Source organism: Emys orbicularis, chromosome 12 (assembly GCF_028017835.1).
Source record: "Emys orbicularis isolate rEmyOrb1 chromosome 12, rEmyOrb1.hap1, whole genome shotgun sequence".
Classification (NCBI taxonomy): domain Eukaryota; kingdom Metazoa; phylum Chordata; order Testudines; family Emydidae; genus Emys; species Emys orbicularis.
The window spans coordinates 41012815-41032787 of NC_088694.1; the positions used below are offsets into that span (position 1 = coordinate 41012815).

General features: G+C 42.9%; 1 protein-coding gene across 1 annotated transcript; it reads left to right on the top strand.

The window, feature by feature from the left end:
• Positions 1-1330: 1330 nt before the first annotated feature.
• On the top strand, positions 1331-2287 carry LOC135886647 (olfactory receptor 9S13-like). The gene has a single exon (XM_065414427.1). It carries the CDS (start codon positions 1331-1333, stop codon positions 2285-2287), a length of 957 nt encoding a protein of 318 aa, XP_065270499.1.
• The last annotated feature ends 17686 nt before the right edge of the window (positions 2288-19973 follow it).

Consider the following 19973-nt stretch of genomic DNA (forward strand, 5'->3'; position numbering starts at 1 on the left):
CCTTCCACCTTCTGCAATAAATGAGGCAGGGATCCTACAGACTAGAGCTTCCTTCACTACACAGCCATGATTCATTCCCCAGAGCACTGTTCCACCTCTGCACTGAATGAGGCGGGGGTCTGGTGGAAAAAAATAATATGTGATCATGTAATTAAAAACTCTCATAATGGATATATACAAGGGGGCTGAATTAAGATTGCATGGGCATCTTTAATTCCAATGTTTCCTAACTTTTGCGTACTTGTCTTGCAGTCTTAATATCATTCTTTTAATGTAGTTTTTTAGTGAGCAATTTAAGGTATGTAACTCTATACAGGTGAAATTCACACTATGCAGGGAGCCAGTACAAATAGCAGGAGCCAAAATAATGTTGGACTTAAGCTCTAGGTTGAACCCCAGTCTACGGGAATCATTAAGCCAGTATTGCAGCCTTGCAATTGCACTTATTTTACAGGAAGAAATTGATTTTTTCCATCAACTGATAGATTTTAAGGCCAGAAGAGACCATTTAGTCTGACCTCCTGGGTAGCACACACCAGAGAAACCCACCCAGTGACTCCCACATCTGTTTAAGCTAGAGCAGATCTTTTAGAAGGACAACGAGTCTGACTGCTAAGAAGTCAGTGAAGTTCAGTGGAAATCGCCCAACAGGACCGGTCCTATGACTGTATTTACAGCTTATTATTAATGCTGGTATTTGGATGTGGTGCATGTGTTGGAGTTGATGAGAAGCAATCTGATAAATCTGTTGACTCATCCTCTTGAGTAATTACTGTGGCATGGGCAGAGATATGCTCTAGTTCAGCTAAAAGTTATTGGGCAAGAGGTCATATTAGATGCTCATATTGCTCTCTTCTGGCTTTAAGCTATATGAATCTGTGGATCGAGGGCAACATTCCTCCACACAGACTCATGTTGAATAGTACCCAGACATGGGCATCCTTACACACTCATGCAGGGAGTGGGTAAAATCACTTTCACTCACAGGAGAGTACCATGGATTTCAAAGGGACAGGGTATCCATGTGGGTTATGAGATAATCAGAATTTTGCACTATCAAAGTCCACTCTCACCAATCATTATTACATGAGAAATGTAATACCTTTTTCCTTTCAGCAAAAAGGTCAAAATTCACACAGAATTTCTCAAGGTTTGTTCAGAATACATTTAACTAGTTTTCCAAAGTTTCTGACCACTGTTAACAAAAGCAATGGGAGTCTTGTGCTCGACTTCAATGAGGATGAACCCAAACACACCTCTAGCCTGCTGCAATCTATCTAGCACCGTCAGTTCTTCTTTAAACTTGTATCTCATCACTTTTCCAAAAGAAATGTCAGCGGCGGAGCCAGGGAGAGATGCAAACCACACTGCAGTGATGGAATTCATCCTGCTGGGGTTTGGAAGAGGTCGAGGATTCCAGGTGGTCCCTTTTATGACATTCCTGGTGATTTACATAATAACTGTGCTAGGGAACACCATCCTGGTACTCACCATTACAGCTGACTCTTACCTTCACACCCCCATGTACTTCCTCCTCATGAACCTGTCATTCTTAGACCTCTGCTACTCCTCCGTCATTGCCCCCAGAGCCATGGTGAGCTTCCTAACAGACACCAAAACCATTTCCTACAGGGGATGTGCCACCCAATTCTTCTTCTTCTCTCTTTTTGTCACTACTGAGGCATTCATCCTGTCGGCCATGGCATGCGATCGATACACCGCCATCTGCAACCCTCTCCTGTATACTGCCACCATGTCCAAGCCAGTCTGTATTCAGCTGGTGGTGGGGGCCTATATCTGTGGCAGCATGAACTCCATGTTGCAAACAGCCTTCACCTTTACTCTGAGCTTCTGTGGCTCTAATGAGATCGATCACTTCTTCTGTGATGTTCCACCCCTGCTAACCCTCTCATGCACTGAAACATATATCAATCAAATGGTGCTGTTTCCTTCATGTGGCCTCATCATAGTGAGCACTGCCCTGATCATTCTTGTCTCTTATGCCTATATCATCTCCGCTGTCCTCCAGACTCGCTGTGCCGCGGGCAGGCACAAGACCTTCTCCACCTGCACCTCCCACATAGTGGTTGTGAGTTTGTTTTACGGGACTGTTTCCTTCATGTATGCCCAGCCAAGTTCATTATCCTCTCCAGATCAGAGCAAAGTGGTGTCTGTGTTTTACACCCTGGTCATCCCCATGTTGAATCCCTTCATCTACAGCCTAAGGAACAAGGATGTGAAAGAAGCTTTGAGAAGAACCATAGGCTGCATAATGGTTTTGAAATGAACCTTTTCTATGAACATTGAGCTAAATAATCCCTTGGTATATTGGAAGGATCTATCTATCTATCTATCTATCTATCTATCTATCTATCTATCTATCTATCTATCTATCTATCTATCTATCTATCTATCTATCTCACTTAAAACACTGTCCTATGCCACTAGAAAAAAATTAATAAATAAATCCTCCATGTGATTATGTTATTTTTCACATTTCCCTTAGAAATGCACTGATCTAGAAATCTGGATCCAAACACCCTTGAACCTCGGGGAGAAATAGTTTTGTGTGTGTGTGTGTGTGCGCGCGCGCGCGCATGCGTGCACACTTTATCTGCCATTTGTTATTTTCAGTCAAACCAGAATTTCCACCAGGTGTGGCTTATAAGGATAATTGGTCCTATCTGTGTCATTTTACCCCCTTCTAGGATCATGTGGTGTGATTACACAAAATTAATCAAAAATTAGAAAAAAGAAATTGGGAATGGGGAGAGTTGCCCATCCCCAGCTTCTGGCAAACAGAGGCTAGGGATACCAGCCCTGCCCATACTGACTAATAACAATTGATGGACCTATCCTCCATGAATTTATCTAGTTCTTTTTTGAACCCTCTTCTAGTCTTGGCCTTCACAACATCCTCTGGTGAAGAGTTAAACAGGTTGACTGTTCATTGTGTGAAGAAATACTTCCTTTTGTTTCTTTTAAACCTGTGGCCTATTAATTTCACTTGGTGACCCCTTGTTCTTGAGTTAGGAGGACTAAATAACATTTCCTTATATATTTTCTCCACACAAGTCATTATTTTATAGACCTTTACCATCTCCCCCCTTAGTAGTCTCTTTTGCAAGCTGAAAAGACCCAGCCTTATTAATCTCTCCTTATACGGAAACTGTTCCATACCCCTAATAATTTTTGTTTTCCTTTTCTGAACCTTTTTCAATTCCAATATATCTTTTTTTGAGATGGGGCGAGCCCATCTGCAAGATGTGGACATATCATGGATTTCTATAGAGGCAATGTGATATTTTCTGTCTTATTATCTAGCTCTTCATTCTATTAGTGTTTTTGACTGCCGCTGCACATTGAAATGATGTTTTCAGAGAACTATCCACAATGACACCAAGATCTCTTGCTTGAGTGGTAACAGCAAATGTAGACCACCATCATTTTATATGTATATCTGGGATTATGTTTTCCAATGTTCATTATTTTGCATTTACCAACATTGACATTCATCTGCCATTTTCTTGCCCAGTCATCCAATTACCTTTGTACCTCTTTGCAGTCTGCTTTGAACTGAACTATCTTGAGTAGATTTGTATCATCTGCAAATTTTGCCACCCCACTGTTTACCCCTTTTTCTAGATCATTTATGAATATGTTCAGTAGTACTGGTCCCAGTAGAGACCCCTGAGGGATACCACTATTTACCTCTCTCCATTCTGTAAACTGACCATTTATTCCTACCCTTTGTTTCATATCTTTAACCAATTATTGGTCCATGAGAAGACCTTCCCTCTTAATCCATGACATCTTACTTTGCTTGAGAGCCTTTGATAAAGGACCTTGTCAAAGGCTTTATGAAAATCTAAGTACACTATATCCACTGGATCCGCCTTGTGCATATGCTTGTTGACCCACTCAAAGAATTCTAGTAGACTGGTGAGGCATGATTTCCCTTAACAAAAATCATATTGACTCTTCCCCAACAAATTATGTTCAACTATGTGTCTGACAAGTCTGTTGAAACAAACTCTTGTTCAATTTTTCAGTGATGCAAACAAGTAAAATAATTCTTTTTGGATTGAACAAAATATTTGCTTTGACAAAAATTGAAGTGTTTTGTTTCTTTTTTTTTAACTTTTGTTTTAAAATAATATAGCAAGCACCATTCTAAACAAAAATGTATTTTTGTGAATTGAAACATTTCTCTTAAAAATATTAAGACTGATTCAGCTTTTTCTGATTTAATTATTTATTAAATTATTTATTTATGTATTTATTTATTGTGGGCTGAAACTTTTGGGTGAATTTGACCCACATTCATGAAATATTTTGGCCAAGCGAAATCTACAATTTTTTGGCTGAAAAATGTTTGCACAGCTCTACCCATGAGTTTGTTCTCTCACTCCTTTCATTTCCTGCTACACATAGTTCCTTTCTCCAGTGCACTTTTATGCAACTTTTAAATCAAGATTGTAGGCTTTTATAAAAGGTGATCTCTAGTATTTATTTTGGGGAAGTTTTATGGCCTCTGTTTTACAGCTAGATAATCACGGCTGTCCATTCTGGTCTTGGAATCTATGAGTCTATAAACCAGAGATGGGTTTGAACTGAAAACTGTGGATAAAGTTTGTGAATATCCCCAAAGGGAGTTTGGCACCCATCTGCCACTGAGCAACAAAGGGCCCCTGTTTCTTTTAGGCTACTTTTAAAATCACCATCACAGAGCACAAAGCCCTGCAATTTGAACTGAAAGCATAAGAATAAGATTTTCAGAAGTGTTTGCTGTTAGCCTAAATCTGTCCCCATTGAAGTCAAAGTTAAAATGCCCATTGACTGCAACACTGAGTGTTCCCGAAAATCCTACCTTAACCCCATTGGACAATAGCAGGGCGTGTAGCAAATGAGGTCAGCAGTAGAGGGAGATACGATAACACACTTCTGTTTGCCAGAAGCTGCAATTGGGCAACAGGGGATGGGCAACTCTCCCCATTCCCAATTTCTTTTTTTCTATTTTTTTATTCATTTTGTGATCAGGTGTTCACACCACATGATCCTAGAAGGGGGTAAGATGGCACAGATAGGGCCAGTTAACCTTATAAGCCATACCTGGTAGAGATTCTGGCTTGACTGAAAATGACCAATGGCTGATAAAGCCCAGCTGGTGGAGAAACTGGCTAAGGAATAAAACCAGGAAGTGTGCAGCAGAAAGGGGCTGCAGTGTGGAAACCACCAGTCACTCTCAGGGCTTGGAGATGGAAAAGGAGGAAAGCCAAGTGGAGTGAGAAGCCCTGGGATCCTGGCCTGATGGAAGGGTTTACCCAGAAGGGTGGAGAAGAAAGTATGTTGGAGGCAGAGTAGGAAGCAGCCCAAGGAAAGAGCAGCGAGATTTGAGATTGTGCAGAGCTTGGCTGCTGACTGTAGGGTCCCTGGGCTGGAACTTGGAGTAGAGGGCTGGCCCAGGTTTCCCTACCAGCCACTGGACACAGGATTGTGGGAGATGCCAACTGGACAGCTGGTCTGGAGGGATTTTGTTATCCTGGAAGGGGGCGGGGGACTATAAAGTGATCCAGTCGGAAGGCTGAGTAGCGAAGGAAGAGAGCACCCTGATTCAGAGAGAGAGAGAGAGAGAGAGAGGGCTCAGAATGAGCAAATGATAGAAGGCAGTGCCAGACTGTACCAGAGCTCATTTCCCAGACACAGACACAAGGAGTTGTCCCTATTACACCACCATTGAACAGAAAAATCAGTTATTTGCAAAGCACTACTCCTGGGTAATGGAGAGATTATTACCCTCTTAAAGAAAACCCACTGTGCTCACTGAAGCCAATGACTGTTGCACCTGAAAAAGAATAGATATGATAACAATTGAACTGGAGATCACCCACAGAATCTAACGGACATCATGATGCTTATACTGGAGATTATCTGTCTGGAATCCTAAGACAATAAAAGGGAGTTGCACCTAGGATGATAAAGCTGATTAGCAATTGAGCTGGGTATGTGCCTTTCCATCTATTTATATTAAAAGTAATGCCATGAAGCCTCAACTGTGATCAGAGCCCTATTGTGCTAGGTGTCCTACAAGACACAGAGTAAGTCCTGGTCTATACACAGCTTTTGTATCTATTTTAGTTAGGGGTGTGAATTTCTTGTTGTTGAAATAGTTATACAGATACAACCCATAGTATGGACACAGTTATACCAGTAAAAATGTGCCTATATTATATAATTTATTCTCCTTCCAGTACAGGAATAAGTAATACCAGGTATTACTTCTATCATTTGCTCATTCTGAGCCCTCTCTCTCTCTTTCTCTCTCTGAATCAGGGTGCTCTCTTCCTTCGCTACTCAGCCTTCCGACTGGATCACTGTATAGTCCCCTGCTATAAGTGCATCCACACGAGAGGAGTTGTACATACATGATGTAGAAGAGGAACTAGAGAAGAGAAAGGACTTGACTAAGGTCAGAAAATTGGCTAGTGTCAGTGCCAGGAATAGACCTGGAGTCTCTTGAATGACAATTTTGCATCCTTTTGGAAAGGGTCTGTTGCCTGTCAAATGTCAGACTGGCTGCTCTGGAGACAGTCCACTGTGAGTCCTAAGATAAGTGGGGGCTTGGTTTGGCCTATACAACCCAGTTTTGCATTGGTAGTGGTTGGAGACAGATCCGGTAAGTCACAGAATCCTTTGAGATATACTTACCTCCCACCACACTGGAGTTGCACCCAGCTTTTCATATAAGTGTAATGGATTATGGAGGCTCTTCTGCCTTGTAACTAAGGATAGTTGGAAATTTTCCATGGAAATTGTTTTTCTTCGAAAATTAAGCTTTTTACTAAACTTTTTTTTCACCAAAAGTTTCTGCTTTCTGGATAGGGAGAAGGAGGGAATCAAGTTTTTCTTAAGAACTATGCATTTTTTAATTTGTATCTGAATAAAGTAAAATAATAATTAAAACACCACAACTTTGGTGTAAAAATTGTTAATCGAAAAATGATTTTTGGCAAAAGTTTTGGTGTTAGTTTTTCAAAGAAAAGTCAAAATTTTTCATGGAAAAACAACCATTTTCAAGTGTGTCCTACCTGTAACCCTTGCTGCCAATGGCATGCTCAAATGGTGCAACCATGGGTATCATTACATACATATGCAGAGAGTGGGCAAAATTTGTTTAAGGCTGGGATTTTCAAAAAGGGCTGAAGGAGTTAGACTACTCCCTTTAAAAGTCAATGGGTATTGAGCACCAATTTCACTTATGTCTTTTTGGAAATACCAGTTTAAAATATTGTGGTCTCTCCTATGGCCTGTGTTATGTAGGAGGTCCAAAACCAAAAAGCTTTGGGCTGAAAAATTTTCTGTCTAAAATGATTTTTTGGCCAAATTTCAAAGTTAAAAAAAAAAAGTCAGGCCCCAGAGCCCTGGCCAATTTCTTCACCCAGAACCAGGCCATTTCTTATGCAGGATGAGTGACCCAGTTGCTGCTGTTATCCCTCTTTATCACCACTGAAGAGTTCCTCTTGGCTGCCATGGCATATGACCGCATCATTGCCATCTGTTACCCACTCCTCTACCCCATTTTTGGGGGTAGGGGAGTGGGTAACAGATGGCAATGAGGCAGTCCCGTTTTTGGCCCTACAATACAAGAAGGATGTTGAAAAATTGGAAAGAGTCCAGCGGAGGACAACAAAAATGATTAGGGGGCTGGAGCACATGACTTATGGGGAGAAGATGAGGGAACTGGGATTATTTAGTATGCTGAAGAGAAGAATGAGTGGGGATTTGATAGCTGCATTCAACTACCTGAAAGGGGGTTCCAAAAAGGATGGAAATAGACTGTTCTGTGGTAGCAGATGACAGAACAAGGAGTATTGTCTCAAGTTGCAGTGGGGGAGGTTTAGATTGGATATTAAGAAAAAAACTTTTTCACTATTGCTGGAATGGGTTACCTAGGGAGGTGGTGGAATCTCCATCCTTAGAGGTTTTTAAGGTCAGGCTTGACAAAGCCCTGGCTGGGATGATTTAGTTGGGGACTGGTCCTGCTTTGAGCAGGGGGTTGGACTAGATGACCTCCTGAGGTTCCTTCAAACCCTGATATTCTATGATGCACCACAGCCATATGACTTGTATGATGTACCACCTCCCTTCATCAAGACTTTACCTGTATGGTAATGAGACTGGAATTCTTAAAGGAGGCTGCTGGAGTTAGGCACCCGATTCCCTTGGAAATTCAATGGGAGATGGCACCTAACTCCCATAGGAAATCTCCTCAAATTTCAGTGATTTCTGAGTTCTCAGTGGGAGTTGAGAGCATTTAAGGGCAATTCCCAGCATCTTGTAGGATTGAACCCTATGCAATCATGGTGCTTTCATTCACTCATATCAGGATTCTCAAAGAAGCCTAAAGGAGTTGGGCATCTGACCGTCACTGAAATTCATTAGGACCCCAGCTCAGCAAATGAAAGATCAGCTCATCAAACCAAGTAGGATTCAGTGGAAGAAGAGATTCATTTCAAAGCAAAAGCCATCTCTCTTCCAAGAATATGGCATCATTGGTACTATTGCTGTTTTACACCACATAGGGACTTGGCCCCATTGACTTTGAGAGAGCTACACCAATTTACACCAGCTGGGGTTCTGGCTCATGAGCTTGATAGTGTAACAAACTAGCAAAGCAGGCCTACACAGAGTGTAGCTTTGAGAATTTTTGAACCCTAACCCTAACCTTTAACTCTGAAGAAACCATCAAACTATGAGGTGAACTATTTTCTACCCATCTCGCCATATTAGCAGATCAGGATCTAATTAGGAATATGTGAATTGAGGATCCAATTAGCAGATAAGGTGTCCAATTTTGGTCACCAATGTATAGAAAGGATGTAGAGAAATGGGAAAGAATCCAGAGGTGAGAGATAAAGATGATCAGAGGGATGGAATGCAAGCTGTATGATCAAAGGCTGAAGGAACTGGGTATGTTTAGTTTGGAAAAGAGGAGATTAAAGGGGGCATGATAGCGGTCTTGAACTACTTGAAAGACTGCCATAAAAAAGATGGAGAAAAGTTCTATTTTGCCATAGAATGCAGGACAAGAAGGCATTGGGTTCAAACTACAGCAGAGCAGATTGAGATTAAACTTCCTAACTGTAAGAACAGCAGGACAATAGAGCAGACTGCCTAGGGAGGTTGTGGAAGTTCCTTCACTGGAGGTTTTCAAAAGGAGGCTGGATAGGCCTCTGTCTTGGATGGTTTAGATATAACAAATCCTGCATTTTGGCAGGGATTAGATTAGATGACCCCTGTAGTCCCTTCTAACTGTATGGTTCTATGATTCTATGATCATGGTGGGGAAGCTTTGTTAGTTTGGTTCAAGAATATCTAGGCACCACTTGCAAAGTTATTTTATTTGAACATCCCAGGTCCATACTGAAATCCAAACAGTGGTTTTACTCTTCCGAGCTCCGTCCACAACCTAAATTCCACTGTAACAAGGAGGCGTGACCTCCCTTGGAGATTGACAGGGAGGGACATCCTCACACACCCTAGTAGGCGGAACCAAGAAGTCCCCACCTCCCAGGAAGCCATGGGGCGGGATAGGAACAGGCAGTAGAAAAGGAAGACCCTGAAGCTCAGTTGGTCTGGAGCATCCAAGGGAGACAGATTCTTCTCCTCTGCTGCCAGAGTGGGATGCTGAGGACCGTTGCTGCCCCGAGGATTTGCCTGAGCTTCCAGATCATCCCGCCACTCCAAACACCAAGGAGCTACTAGGACTATAGGATAGTAAGTAGCCCAGGGACAGCCAACTCTAGTCCGGTTGCGTTGCTGCCTGAAGACAGGTCAGCATGTTGCAGCTGGGTTTCCCGCTGACCCAGTTGTGGAATACTCCATCACTGTTAGGGCCTTGGGCTGGGACCCAGTGGAGTAGGGTGGGCCCCGGTTCCCCTGCCCACTGCCACCCCACCCCCTCCCCACTGTAGGCCAGGAGACCTCTGTAGTCTATCGTCTGCCAGAGTTAGGATGCTAGAGACCCTGTACTGCTCTGCCCTGCCTGAGGGATGGAGCCTTAGACTCCTTGGTGCCTTGCCCCGCCTAAGGGCCTGGGCCCCTAGACTGTTTGTTGCTCCACCTTGCCTGAGGCCTGAGCCCTAGACTGTTTGGAGCTCTGCCTTCCATGAGGACCAGAGCTCCTGTAGACTATTTGTGCCCCACCCTGCTTGAAAGTCTGGGTTCAAAGATTACTTACTGCTCTGCTAAGGGCCAAAGCCCTAGGCTGTTTGGGGCTTCCCCTTGCCTGAGGGCTTGAGTTCCATAGCCTGATTACTTCCCAGTCCCGCTCAGACGGCCTGGACACCAGAGACAGCTGATTTCTCTCTTTTCCAGATTGCCTTCTTAGGAACGAGACAGCGAGGCGGCACAGCCTCCCTCCAAGATAGACAGGGAGGGACGACCACAGACTCCTACATCCACCCATTCACAATTCAAATTAAAATGTCACTCACAACAGACTATACATCTTCTTCCTTGCTTCATTTCATCAGCAGGGAAATAGTTAATGGCTTCTTTGGCATGTACACAACCACCATTAGGTTTCAGGATCAAGATCTTACTTCTAGGGTTTGTCAAAAATTGGGTTTGTGACAAAACAAAAACTTTTCTCCAAAATCTGCTTTCTACAATATGTGTGATTTTTCATGTGAAAACTGAAAATTGACACCCCCAAAACTTTATTTTTTATTTTTTGACCAAAGCAAGTCAGATTTTGGGTTTTCCCTATTTTGACAAAATGTAATTTTTTCAGTCGAGAGGAAAAAAGAAAACAGAAACAATCTTTCACCACCTTTTCTGAGCCACTCTGCTTTCTGCAGTGAATGGGAGCAGCTTATACCTACCCCACAGTCATTGTCTTAGGCTCTCTGCAGACTCCGGAACACACTACATTGTTTCACTCAAGTCCTGGCCCCATAAAGATTAAAGGGATATTAACCACTGGGACAATTTACCAAGGGCTGTGGCAATTTTAAATTCCAGATGGGATATTTTTCTTAAAGATCTACTGTAGTTCAAAAAGGAATTAATTCAGGAAAGGGCTCTGGCCTATGTTATTCAGGAGGCCTGACTAGATGATCACAATGTCCCTTTCTGCTTAATATTTTATGAATCTACAGGCTCAGGTTGGGATTTTCAAAAGATCCTAAGGGATTTAGGCACTCAAACTCTATTGATGCTTTCTTCTATTGACCTATTTTTTTTTTTAAATCCCAACTAAAACATATAAAATCTTAAATTCTGGTGCACAAGTTGTAATGGCAACAATCCAGGCAACCTTGTCTAAGCTAACCTTGAACTATCTGCTTCATCCAGAAACTCATCATTTAATAGCATGGGGCAAATTTTCACATCTTTGCTCAGTACTGGGCTTGATCTGGGTCTGTCTTCTCTGTGGCGTGCCACTTTGGGAAGACTGGTTTCTCTAGGGTGTCGGTGCCCTACCTCAACCTCATGCACAGGGCTGTCCTATTTTGCCTAGCTATTTTGTTGCCACGAAGATAGAAAAAAATAAATAAACTACTTGTTGGACTCCTTGGTTTGGCAGGCTGAACCCTTTGAGTGCCTGTTCTCTCTCAGGCAGCAAAGAAAAAAATGAAAGAAAAAAGCTCCCTGGCTTTGCAGGCTGCCAAAAGGAAAAGTGTCCTTTTAAAATCCTGGGGTCTATGCTTCTGGTTCAAAATGATCCCACTGCTCTGGCACCATGTCAAGGCTGATTCCCCACTGGAGTGCAGAAGGTGGGGGCCCACAAGGATTCTAAAAATTAATACTGGCCACTCCAGGCTTGTATTAAACTCCCAAGGTTACAGTTTTTCTCTGACGTTGGATGAGTAGATGCTGCCACCACCCAAATGCAAAAAACGCCTTTGAACCCAAGAAAGCACACTTGGGGTAACCTCAAGCCCTTTCTCTTACCCCACCCCCCTCCAGGGAAGAGCTGAGAAAGAAAACAAAAGAAATCAGCTGTTGCCACCAGCTAATGAAACAACATATGCACAAACTCTTAGGACACAAAAAAACCCAATTCTGTTCTTTAAAAAGGTAAATTTTTTTCAAAACATAAGAAAAAAAAATAGATCTGGAACTTAGGCTATTGCTAGATTTAAAAAGAGCAGAGATAATAATTAAACATAAAGAATGGTTTTCTTGAGGTCCAGCTTAATGGTTACAAGCAAAACAAAAGCATTTGGGGTTAGCACATAGGAGTCAACAAGCATTACAGAAATAAAAGAGATGAACCTAATCGTGTCTTTCTAGACATTTCCTGATCTACTTACATATCTGGGGTTTCAAATTGAGTAGTTCCTAGGTATGATCTGGTGATTTTCATACCTGGTTCACAGCTTTTTACAGCATAGCTCCAGCCCTGTCTCTGCTCTGTCCCCTCTCTCCGGAGAATAACAACAGACAGACAAAGGGAAAGTTTTTTTCCCAATTTTAAAAAGTTCTAGCCCTCCCATTGGCTCTTTTGGTAAGGTGCCAACTGGCTGGCTAGGTGTCCATAAAAGGGAGCTCCCCACCCCTTCATTTATCACAGCTTCTATTTCTGCCCATAAATCATCACAGACAGAGTTAGGCAAAGACATTTCTGACAGAAAATGCTGATTCTATTTTGTCAACGTATATGTGGGAAATTATCAAAAGGTGGCTAAAAGGTAAATAAATACAGGAGACGATTTTGGGAGGAAATATAAACACAACACCCCCCATTGAAAAAAATGAACATTTTCATGTTTCGATATTTTATTTTAAAAAATTGATCAAAATGACTTTTTTGGTGATTTTTTTTTCTTTTTGGTCAAAAAACTGATATTGTGACAACATTTTCATCCAGCTCTAATCCCAGCCTGAGTGATGATAAGATAAATAGATAGAGAGTGTTTGACAGGAGAGAGAGAAATCTATCTATCCTGATACACACTCCTCTATCTATATAGAACCAGGATCCTGTGAATGTTCATGCATATAACTTCCCACAGCTGAGTAGCTCCATTGAATTCTGTGGAACTCTTCCGGAGTATAAAGTTACTCATGTATGTAAGTGTTTGCAGCATTAGGGCCTGCACTGCGAATTCCTCTAAGCTATAACAACCTTAGCTGTCCCTTGCAAGTGAGGCCCAAAACCTATCTGCATTGCTCTGGGTGCTCAGGGGTGAAAGTAAAATGGAGCTCTTACCAGTACGGGGCTGCTCTGCCCCCCCCCAGAGGGGGTGGAGCCTCGGGCACAAGGGGCGGGGGTCAGCATCCCCAAGCCAGTCCAGCTGCACTCCCTGGCCTGCACCGCCCAGGGCTCCAGCTGCGATTTAAAGGGCTCGGGGCTCCGGCCGGCACTGCCACGGTAGTGGGAGCTGGAGCCCCAGGCCCTTTTAAATCGTGGCCCCGGGGCAGCTACTTCTTCCGCCCGTCCCCACCGTCGGTGGCTGGGGGGCAAAAGGGGCAATGACATTAAAGTGCTGCCCCTTTTGTGCCCCACATCGGTGGCCCTTCCGGGTCATTGCTGCCCCTTCTGTGCCCCCCCATTGACAGCTCTGCTGGTAGGGCAGAGTTCTTAAAGCGCTACTGCGGCAGCACTTTAAAGTCAGTGGTACGGGCTGGTACTGGTGGCTATCTTTTACCAGTACACCGTACCGGCCAGTACACCCTTACTTTCACCCCTGTGAGTGCTTAACTTTACTCACATGAGGAGTGCCATTTAAGTCAGTGGGATGATAATCACCTGAATAATGCATCCCAAGCAGGACAGCCAAATGCCCCGTATCTGCATGATACTCATGCATCTGACAGCCCCGTCATGAGTCTCTGCAGCCTGGACTCACAGATAGCATATGCTGAGCTGAGCTGCAACAGAGCCTGGTATCCCTGCCACAGAGATGCTGTGTTAACTACAGTCCAGGCAGCCTCTGTGCCTCCCTGCAGGATGCCAGCTGCGAGGGGCCCACAGGGGCAGCAGTATCAAGACAAGAAGAGGAGGGGCCCAAATACTGCCCCGCCCACATCCTCAACTTCTTCCTAGATACCTTTGTCCAGGTCCAAATCCCTCACCTCAGCGCAGCCTCAGGGAGTATCATTATTCCCATTGTACAGAGGGGGAAACTGAGGCACAAAGAAAGGAAAATGACTTATCCAAGGTCATACTGAAGCACCGGTGGGAATAGACCTGAGGCCTCCTGCATTCTAGTTCTGTGTCCCTACCTCTGGACTGCACAGCAGCCATCAAAGGTTGCTGGGTAACATTCCTGGAAGCGCCTAAGTTACTTTAAATGAAAAGTGATATCTCACTTTAACTCTATCAGTGTAGTTAAAGCCTGCTCATGTGGATGCAGCTAACCTAGTATGAAGGTGTTTACACTGGCATAGCTATTCTTGTATAGGAAGGTGTGTAAGCTATCCTGGTAGAAGGCACTTTTATACCAACATAACCTTATCCACAACAGAGTTAGTATCAGTATAAATATCTTGGTGAAACCCTACACCCCATGATATGGTTATACCTGTATTGGGTGTAGACAAGGCCTTAGGGTTTGTCTACACCTGAAACACGGCTGTGGCGCAGCTGTAGGGCTTATGTGTACATACGCCCTGTACTGATGGGAACGGTTCTCCCATCAGTGTAGGTAATCCACCTCCTCGAGAGGCAGTAGCTAGGTCGATGGAAGTGTTGTTCCATCAACCTACCACTGTCTACACTGGGATTTAGGCTGGTTTAACTATGACGCTCAGGAGTGTGGATTTTTCACACACCTAAGTGACACAGTTATGCCAATCTAATTTTCCAGTGTACACCAGGCCTTAGAGTAGCCAAAGAGACATTGTGTCATGGCCACCATCTTGACTGACACACTGGGGATTGAACTGGGGACCTCTAAAGCTTGAGCTAAAGAGCCGTGGCTCTGTAGCTGCTGACTGTAACAGCTCACATCCTCTGTAGATAGGCACACAGGGGGGCCTGTTACATACCCTCACCAATGGGTGGCAGTTGCACCTGTTGAACCTGAAGCAGTTTAATCAAACCAGGGCAACTTTTATGTGTGGATTCTCCTACAGTGGTTTAAAACTGGCCATATGGGTTCAGCTGGTGCCTGTAAATTTGCAGGCACAGGCTTAAAATGCTATGTGCCAGACTGAAACTGATCTAAGACTTTCCACCCATAGAATCTTAGGGGTTCACCTAAATCAATATAAAATCACACCTTCAGTTATATCAGTACCAGTTTACATGTCTTCCAAGCTTAAGTCCCATGGCTCTGAAAGGGACCTGGCCCAGATTAAAAAAAAAAAAATCAGGCAAAGTTACATAAAAATTAACATATTACAGAGACAAGGTGGTATCTTTTGTTGGACCAACTTCTGCTGGTGAAAGAGAGAAGCTTGCAATCTTACACAAAGCTCTCCTTTAGGTCTGGGAAAGGTACTCAGAGGATCAGAGCTAAACACAGGGTGTAACAGCTTGTTTAGCATAAGGAGTTAACAGGTTGTAAGAGACCATTCAAAAGGAAGCAGGCAGTTAACATACCATGTCATACCACTTAGCATTTTACTAATATTCAAACAATCTTCCCAAATTTATACAATTTTCCACTTTGTGCAGCAAAACCAAAGGCTCAGATGCACAAAGGTATTTGGGAGCCTAACTCCCTTAGGCACCTAAATACCATTAAAAATCCAGGCCTATGTGACTTAGATGGGTAAGGCCAATTTTGAAGCATGATTTACAGTCAGATTTTTAAAGGTATTTAGATGCCTAAAAAGCAGTTGGTTGCCAAGTGGGATATTTGAAGTGCCCAAGCCCCTAACTCCCCTTGGCATTTGTATGTTTTTAAAAAATTGGGCCTTACACTCCTAAATCACTTAAACACTTCTGTAAATTGTACTTGTTAGCCTCAAGTTTCTCAAGCCCTGACAAAGTCCTGGGGGTGGCTGGAGCCTCAGGTGCTGCCATGATACAAATAATAAATGATTATAATAAACATTTCTGTTTGGCTCAATCTGCCACAATCACAGTGATTTTTGCAGATGGGTATTCCTGCCCAGCAATTCTCAGCTGCTAGTTCATTTGCAGGACTGTTCCAGGGGCTTTACCAGCGCTTGTGTACATTGAAAATGCTGTGAATGACCCAGCTAGACTCAAATAGTAGGGGATGCACAGGAGGATGATGGTTTCACACTTAATTCAATTGCAGGCTCTGGCCAGGGATGCAGGACCCACAGTAAGAGGATGATTAGACCTGAAATGACAAGCATCGGGAGTATCAGTCATTGCGGTTACAGTCACATCAAAGATGCGCCCAGCTTTGCCTCTGGGATGCCCAGCTGCCAAGAACCCCAATCTGCTAGTCTAATGAGTCCCCTTAGGGCATGCTGCACAACTACAGTGCTTCCTTGCCATGGCTTCCTACCTTAATTAGCAGGGAGACACTTACTAACCAGGATCTCTAACGAGTCCCTGCAGACCCAGGGACCTGACTGGGCCAGGAGAAATCTTCACATTGTTAAACACGTGGAAAAAAGTTGGTTTCTGATTTTATTCTTTCACAGCTTAGTCCCCTGCTAACAAAAGACAGCAGAGATATGAATCTCTATTAATATGCTACTATAATACACTGGGTGAAACAAGGAGAAAAATCGCAGTACAAATACAAGTCTAGTGTTATTATTATGAATACACTGGTCACATATTACAACAATAAGCTATTTTTGTAGTCTTATTGCTGCCAGTTTGTGGATATTGATGATGATCAGAAATTGGCCTACACTCACACTCCTATTGTATTATAACAATAGTAATAATGACAGGGAATAATAAAGGCCTATGCAAAACTTCAATCATATGTTGTCCAATAAGGAACGACTTCCGTGGTGTATTGGAATTGTGCTGTCTCTTTAGACAAGGGTTTGAATTTTCAAAAGGGCACTCTACTCCTATTGAGATTCATTTTGAGTTGCGTGTCAACTGAAAATCCCAGCCTGGGTGAATTTCACCCAACGTGATATCAAATACATGCATTTGACAAATGAATCAGTAGAGGAAAAAACAATTTTCTTCTAAATACATTTCATTTTTCTAATCTGAGGTGTGTCTGGCAACTACAATTATTTACATTTTGGCTCAGAATGATTAGAATTGTATCATAAATGTTATTTCACCGCACGCATACAAAATGATGAAAAAATATTTCCATCGATAATATTCAAAATTTACAGATAGACCAAGTAAGAAAAATGTTGTTTAAGAACTTATTAGAGTTTGCTTTAAGGATATTTGCTTTGTATATTTTGACATATGATGTGACAATTTGTGTTTTAATTGTTATAAAGTGTTAACTTTTGATTCTCAGCATATACTGTCATTAAATAATTATAATCTATCCTCTCTATTATCCCCTCCCCCATTATTTCCTGCAACTATGAAAATGGAAATCAATAATAATTGGAAAAAAAAGATTAAAATATATCATTTTGTGCAACTGTGAATATTTAAATAGATAAAAATAGAAAAAAGTTTAAAAATAAACACAGATATTATCCATCTAAATTATATATATTGCCAAGCCCAATGATAACACCTATAACAAAAATTCCTGAGCATAGTTTGTGTCAGTCTCTCAAAACTGAGCTCTCAAAACTGGATGCTCTCATGAAAAAACAACTCTCCACACAAACTTCCTCATGGATTGACTTTACAAAAACTAGACAAGCCATTTACAACACAAACTTTGCTTCTCTACAAAAGAAAAAGGACACTAAACTATCTAAACTGCTACATGCCACAAGTAGCCACAACAGTAGTTCCCTTAACCCACCCAACAATATTGTTAATCTTTCCAGCTATACTCTTAGCCCGGCAGAAGAGTCTGTCCTATCTCGGGGCCTCTCCTTTTGTCCCTCCAGGCCCACAAACATGATGCAGTTCTGCGGTGACCTAGAATCCTACTTTTGATGTCTCCAGCTCAAAGAATATTTCCAACACACCTCTGAACAACATACTAACCCACAGAATCCTTCCTACCAACACTACAAAAAAAAGGATTCTGCATGGACTCCACCTGAAGGTCGAAACAACAGACTGGACTTCTACAGAGATTGCTTCCGTCGATGTGCATGGGCTGAAATTGTGGAAAAGCAGCATCACTTGCCCCATAACCTCAGCCGTGCTGAACACAACTCCAGCAACAGCCTCAGGAACAACTCTGACATCAAAAAGGCTGACAAAGGAGGTGCTGTCGTCATCATGAACAAGTTGGAATATGAACAAGAGACTGCCAGCCAGCTCTCTAACTCCACATTCTACAGGCCATTATCCTCTGATCCCACTGATTGCCAAAAGAAACTACACCATCTGCTTCAGAAACTCCCTGAAAAAGCACAGGAAAAGATCTGTACAGACACATGCCTAGAACCCTGACCAGAGGCATTCTATTTGCTACTCAAGATCCATAAACCTGGAAATCCTGGACGCCTCATCGTCTCAGGCATTGGCACCCTAACAGCAGGATTGTCTGGCTATGTGGACTCTCTCCTCAGGCCCTACGCTACCAGCGCTACCAGCTATCTTTGAGACACTACTGACTTCCTGAGGAAACTACAATCCATCGGTGATCTTCCAGAAAACACCATCCTGGCCACTATGGATGTAGAAGCCCTCTACACCAACATTCCACACAAAGATGGACTACAGGCTGTCAAGAACAGTATCCCTGATAAGGCACGGCAAACCTGGTGGTTGAACTTCAGGATTTTGTCCTCACCCACAACTATTTCACATTTGGGGACAATGTATATAACTTCAAGTCAGCGGCACTGCTATTGGTACCCGCATGGCCCCACAGTATGCCAACATTTTTATGGCTGACTTAGAACAACACTTCATTAGCTCTCGTCCCCTAAGGCCCCTACTCTACATGTGCTACGTTGATAACATATTCATCATCTGGACCCATGGAAAAGAAGCCCTTGACGAATTCCACCATGATTTCAAAAATGTCCATCCCACCATCAACCTCAGCCTAGACCAGTCCACACAAGCGGTCCATTTCCTAGACACTACATTGCCAATAAGCGATGGTCAAATAAACATCACCCTATACCGGAAACTTACTGACGGCTATACTTACCTACATTCCTCTAGCTTCCAGCCAGGACACAACACACGATCCATTGTCTACAGCCAAGCTCTAAGATACAACCACATTTGCTCCAATCCCTCAGACAGAGACAAACACCTACGATATCTCTATCAAGCATTCTTAAAACTACACTATACACCTGCTGAAGTGAAAAAAAAACAGATTGACAGAGCCAGAAGAGTACCCAGAAGTCACCTACTACAGGACAGGCCCAACAAAGAAAATAACAGAACGCCACTAGCCGTCACCTTCAGACCCCAACTAAAACCTCTCCAGCGCATCATCAAAGACCTACAACCTATCCTGAAAGATGATCCCTCACTCTCACAGATCTTGGGAGACAGAACAGTCCTTGCTTACAGACAGCCCCCCAACCTGAAGCAAAAACACTAACCCAGGAACCTATCCTTGCAACAAAGCCCGATGCCAACTCTGTCCACATATCTATTCAAGTGACACCATCATAGGACCTAATCACATCAGCCACACCATCAGGGGCTCATTCACCTGCCCATCTACCAATGTGATATATGCCATCATGTGCCAGCAGTGCCCCTCTGCCATGTACATTGGCCAAACCGGACAGTCTCTATGCAAAAGAATAAATGGGCACAAATCTGACATCAGGAATCATAACATTCAAAAACCAGTAGCAGAACACTTCAACCTCTCTAATCACTTAGTGACAGATGTAAAGGTTGCAACAGAAAAGCTTCAAAAACAGACTCCAATGAGAAGCTGCTGAACTTGAATTAATATGCAAACTAGATACCATTAACTTAGGTTTGAACAGAGACTTGGAGTGGC

Bases quoted from the DNA above. Each gene is read 5' to 3' on its own strand.
- LOC135886647 (XM_065414427.1), top strand. From the start codon at position 1,331: ATGTCAGCGGCGGAGCCAGGGAGAGATGCAAACCACACTGCAGTGATG.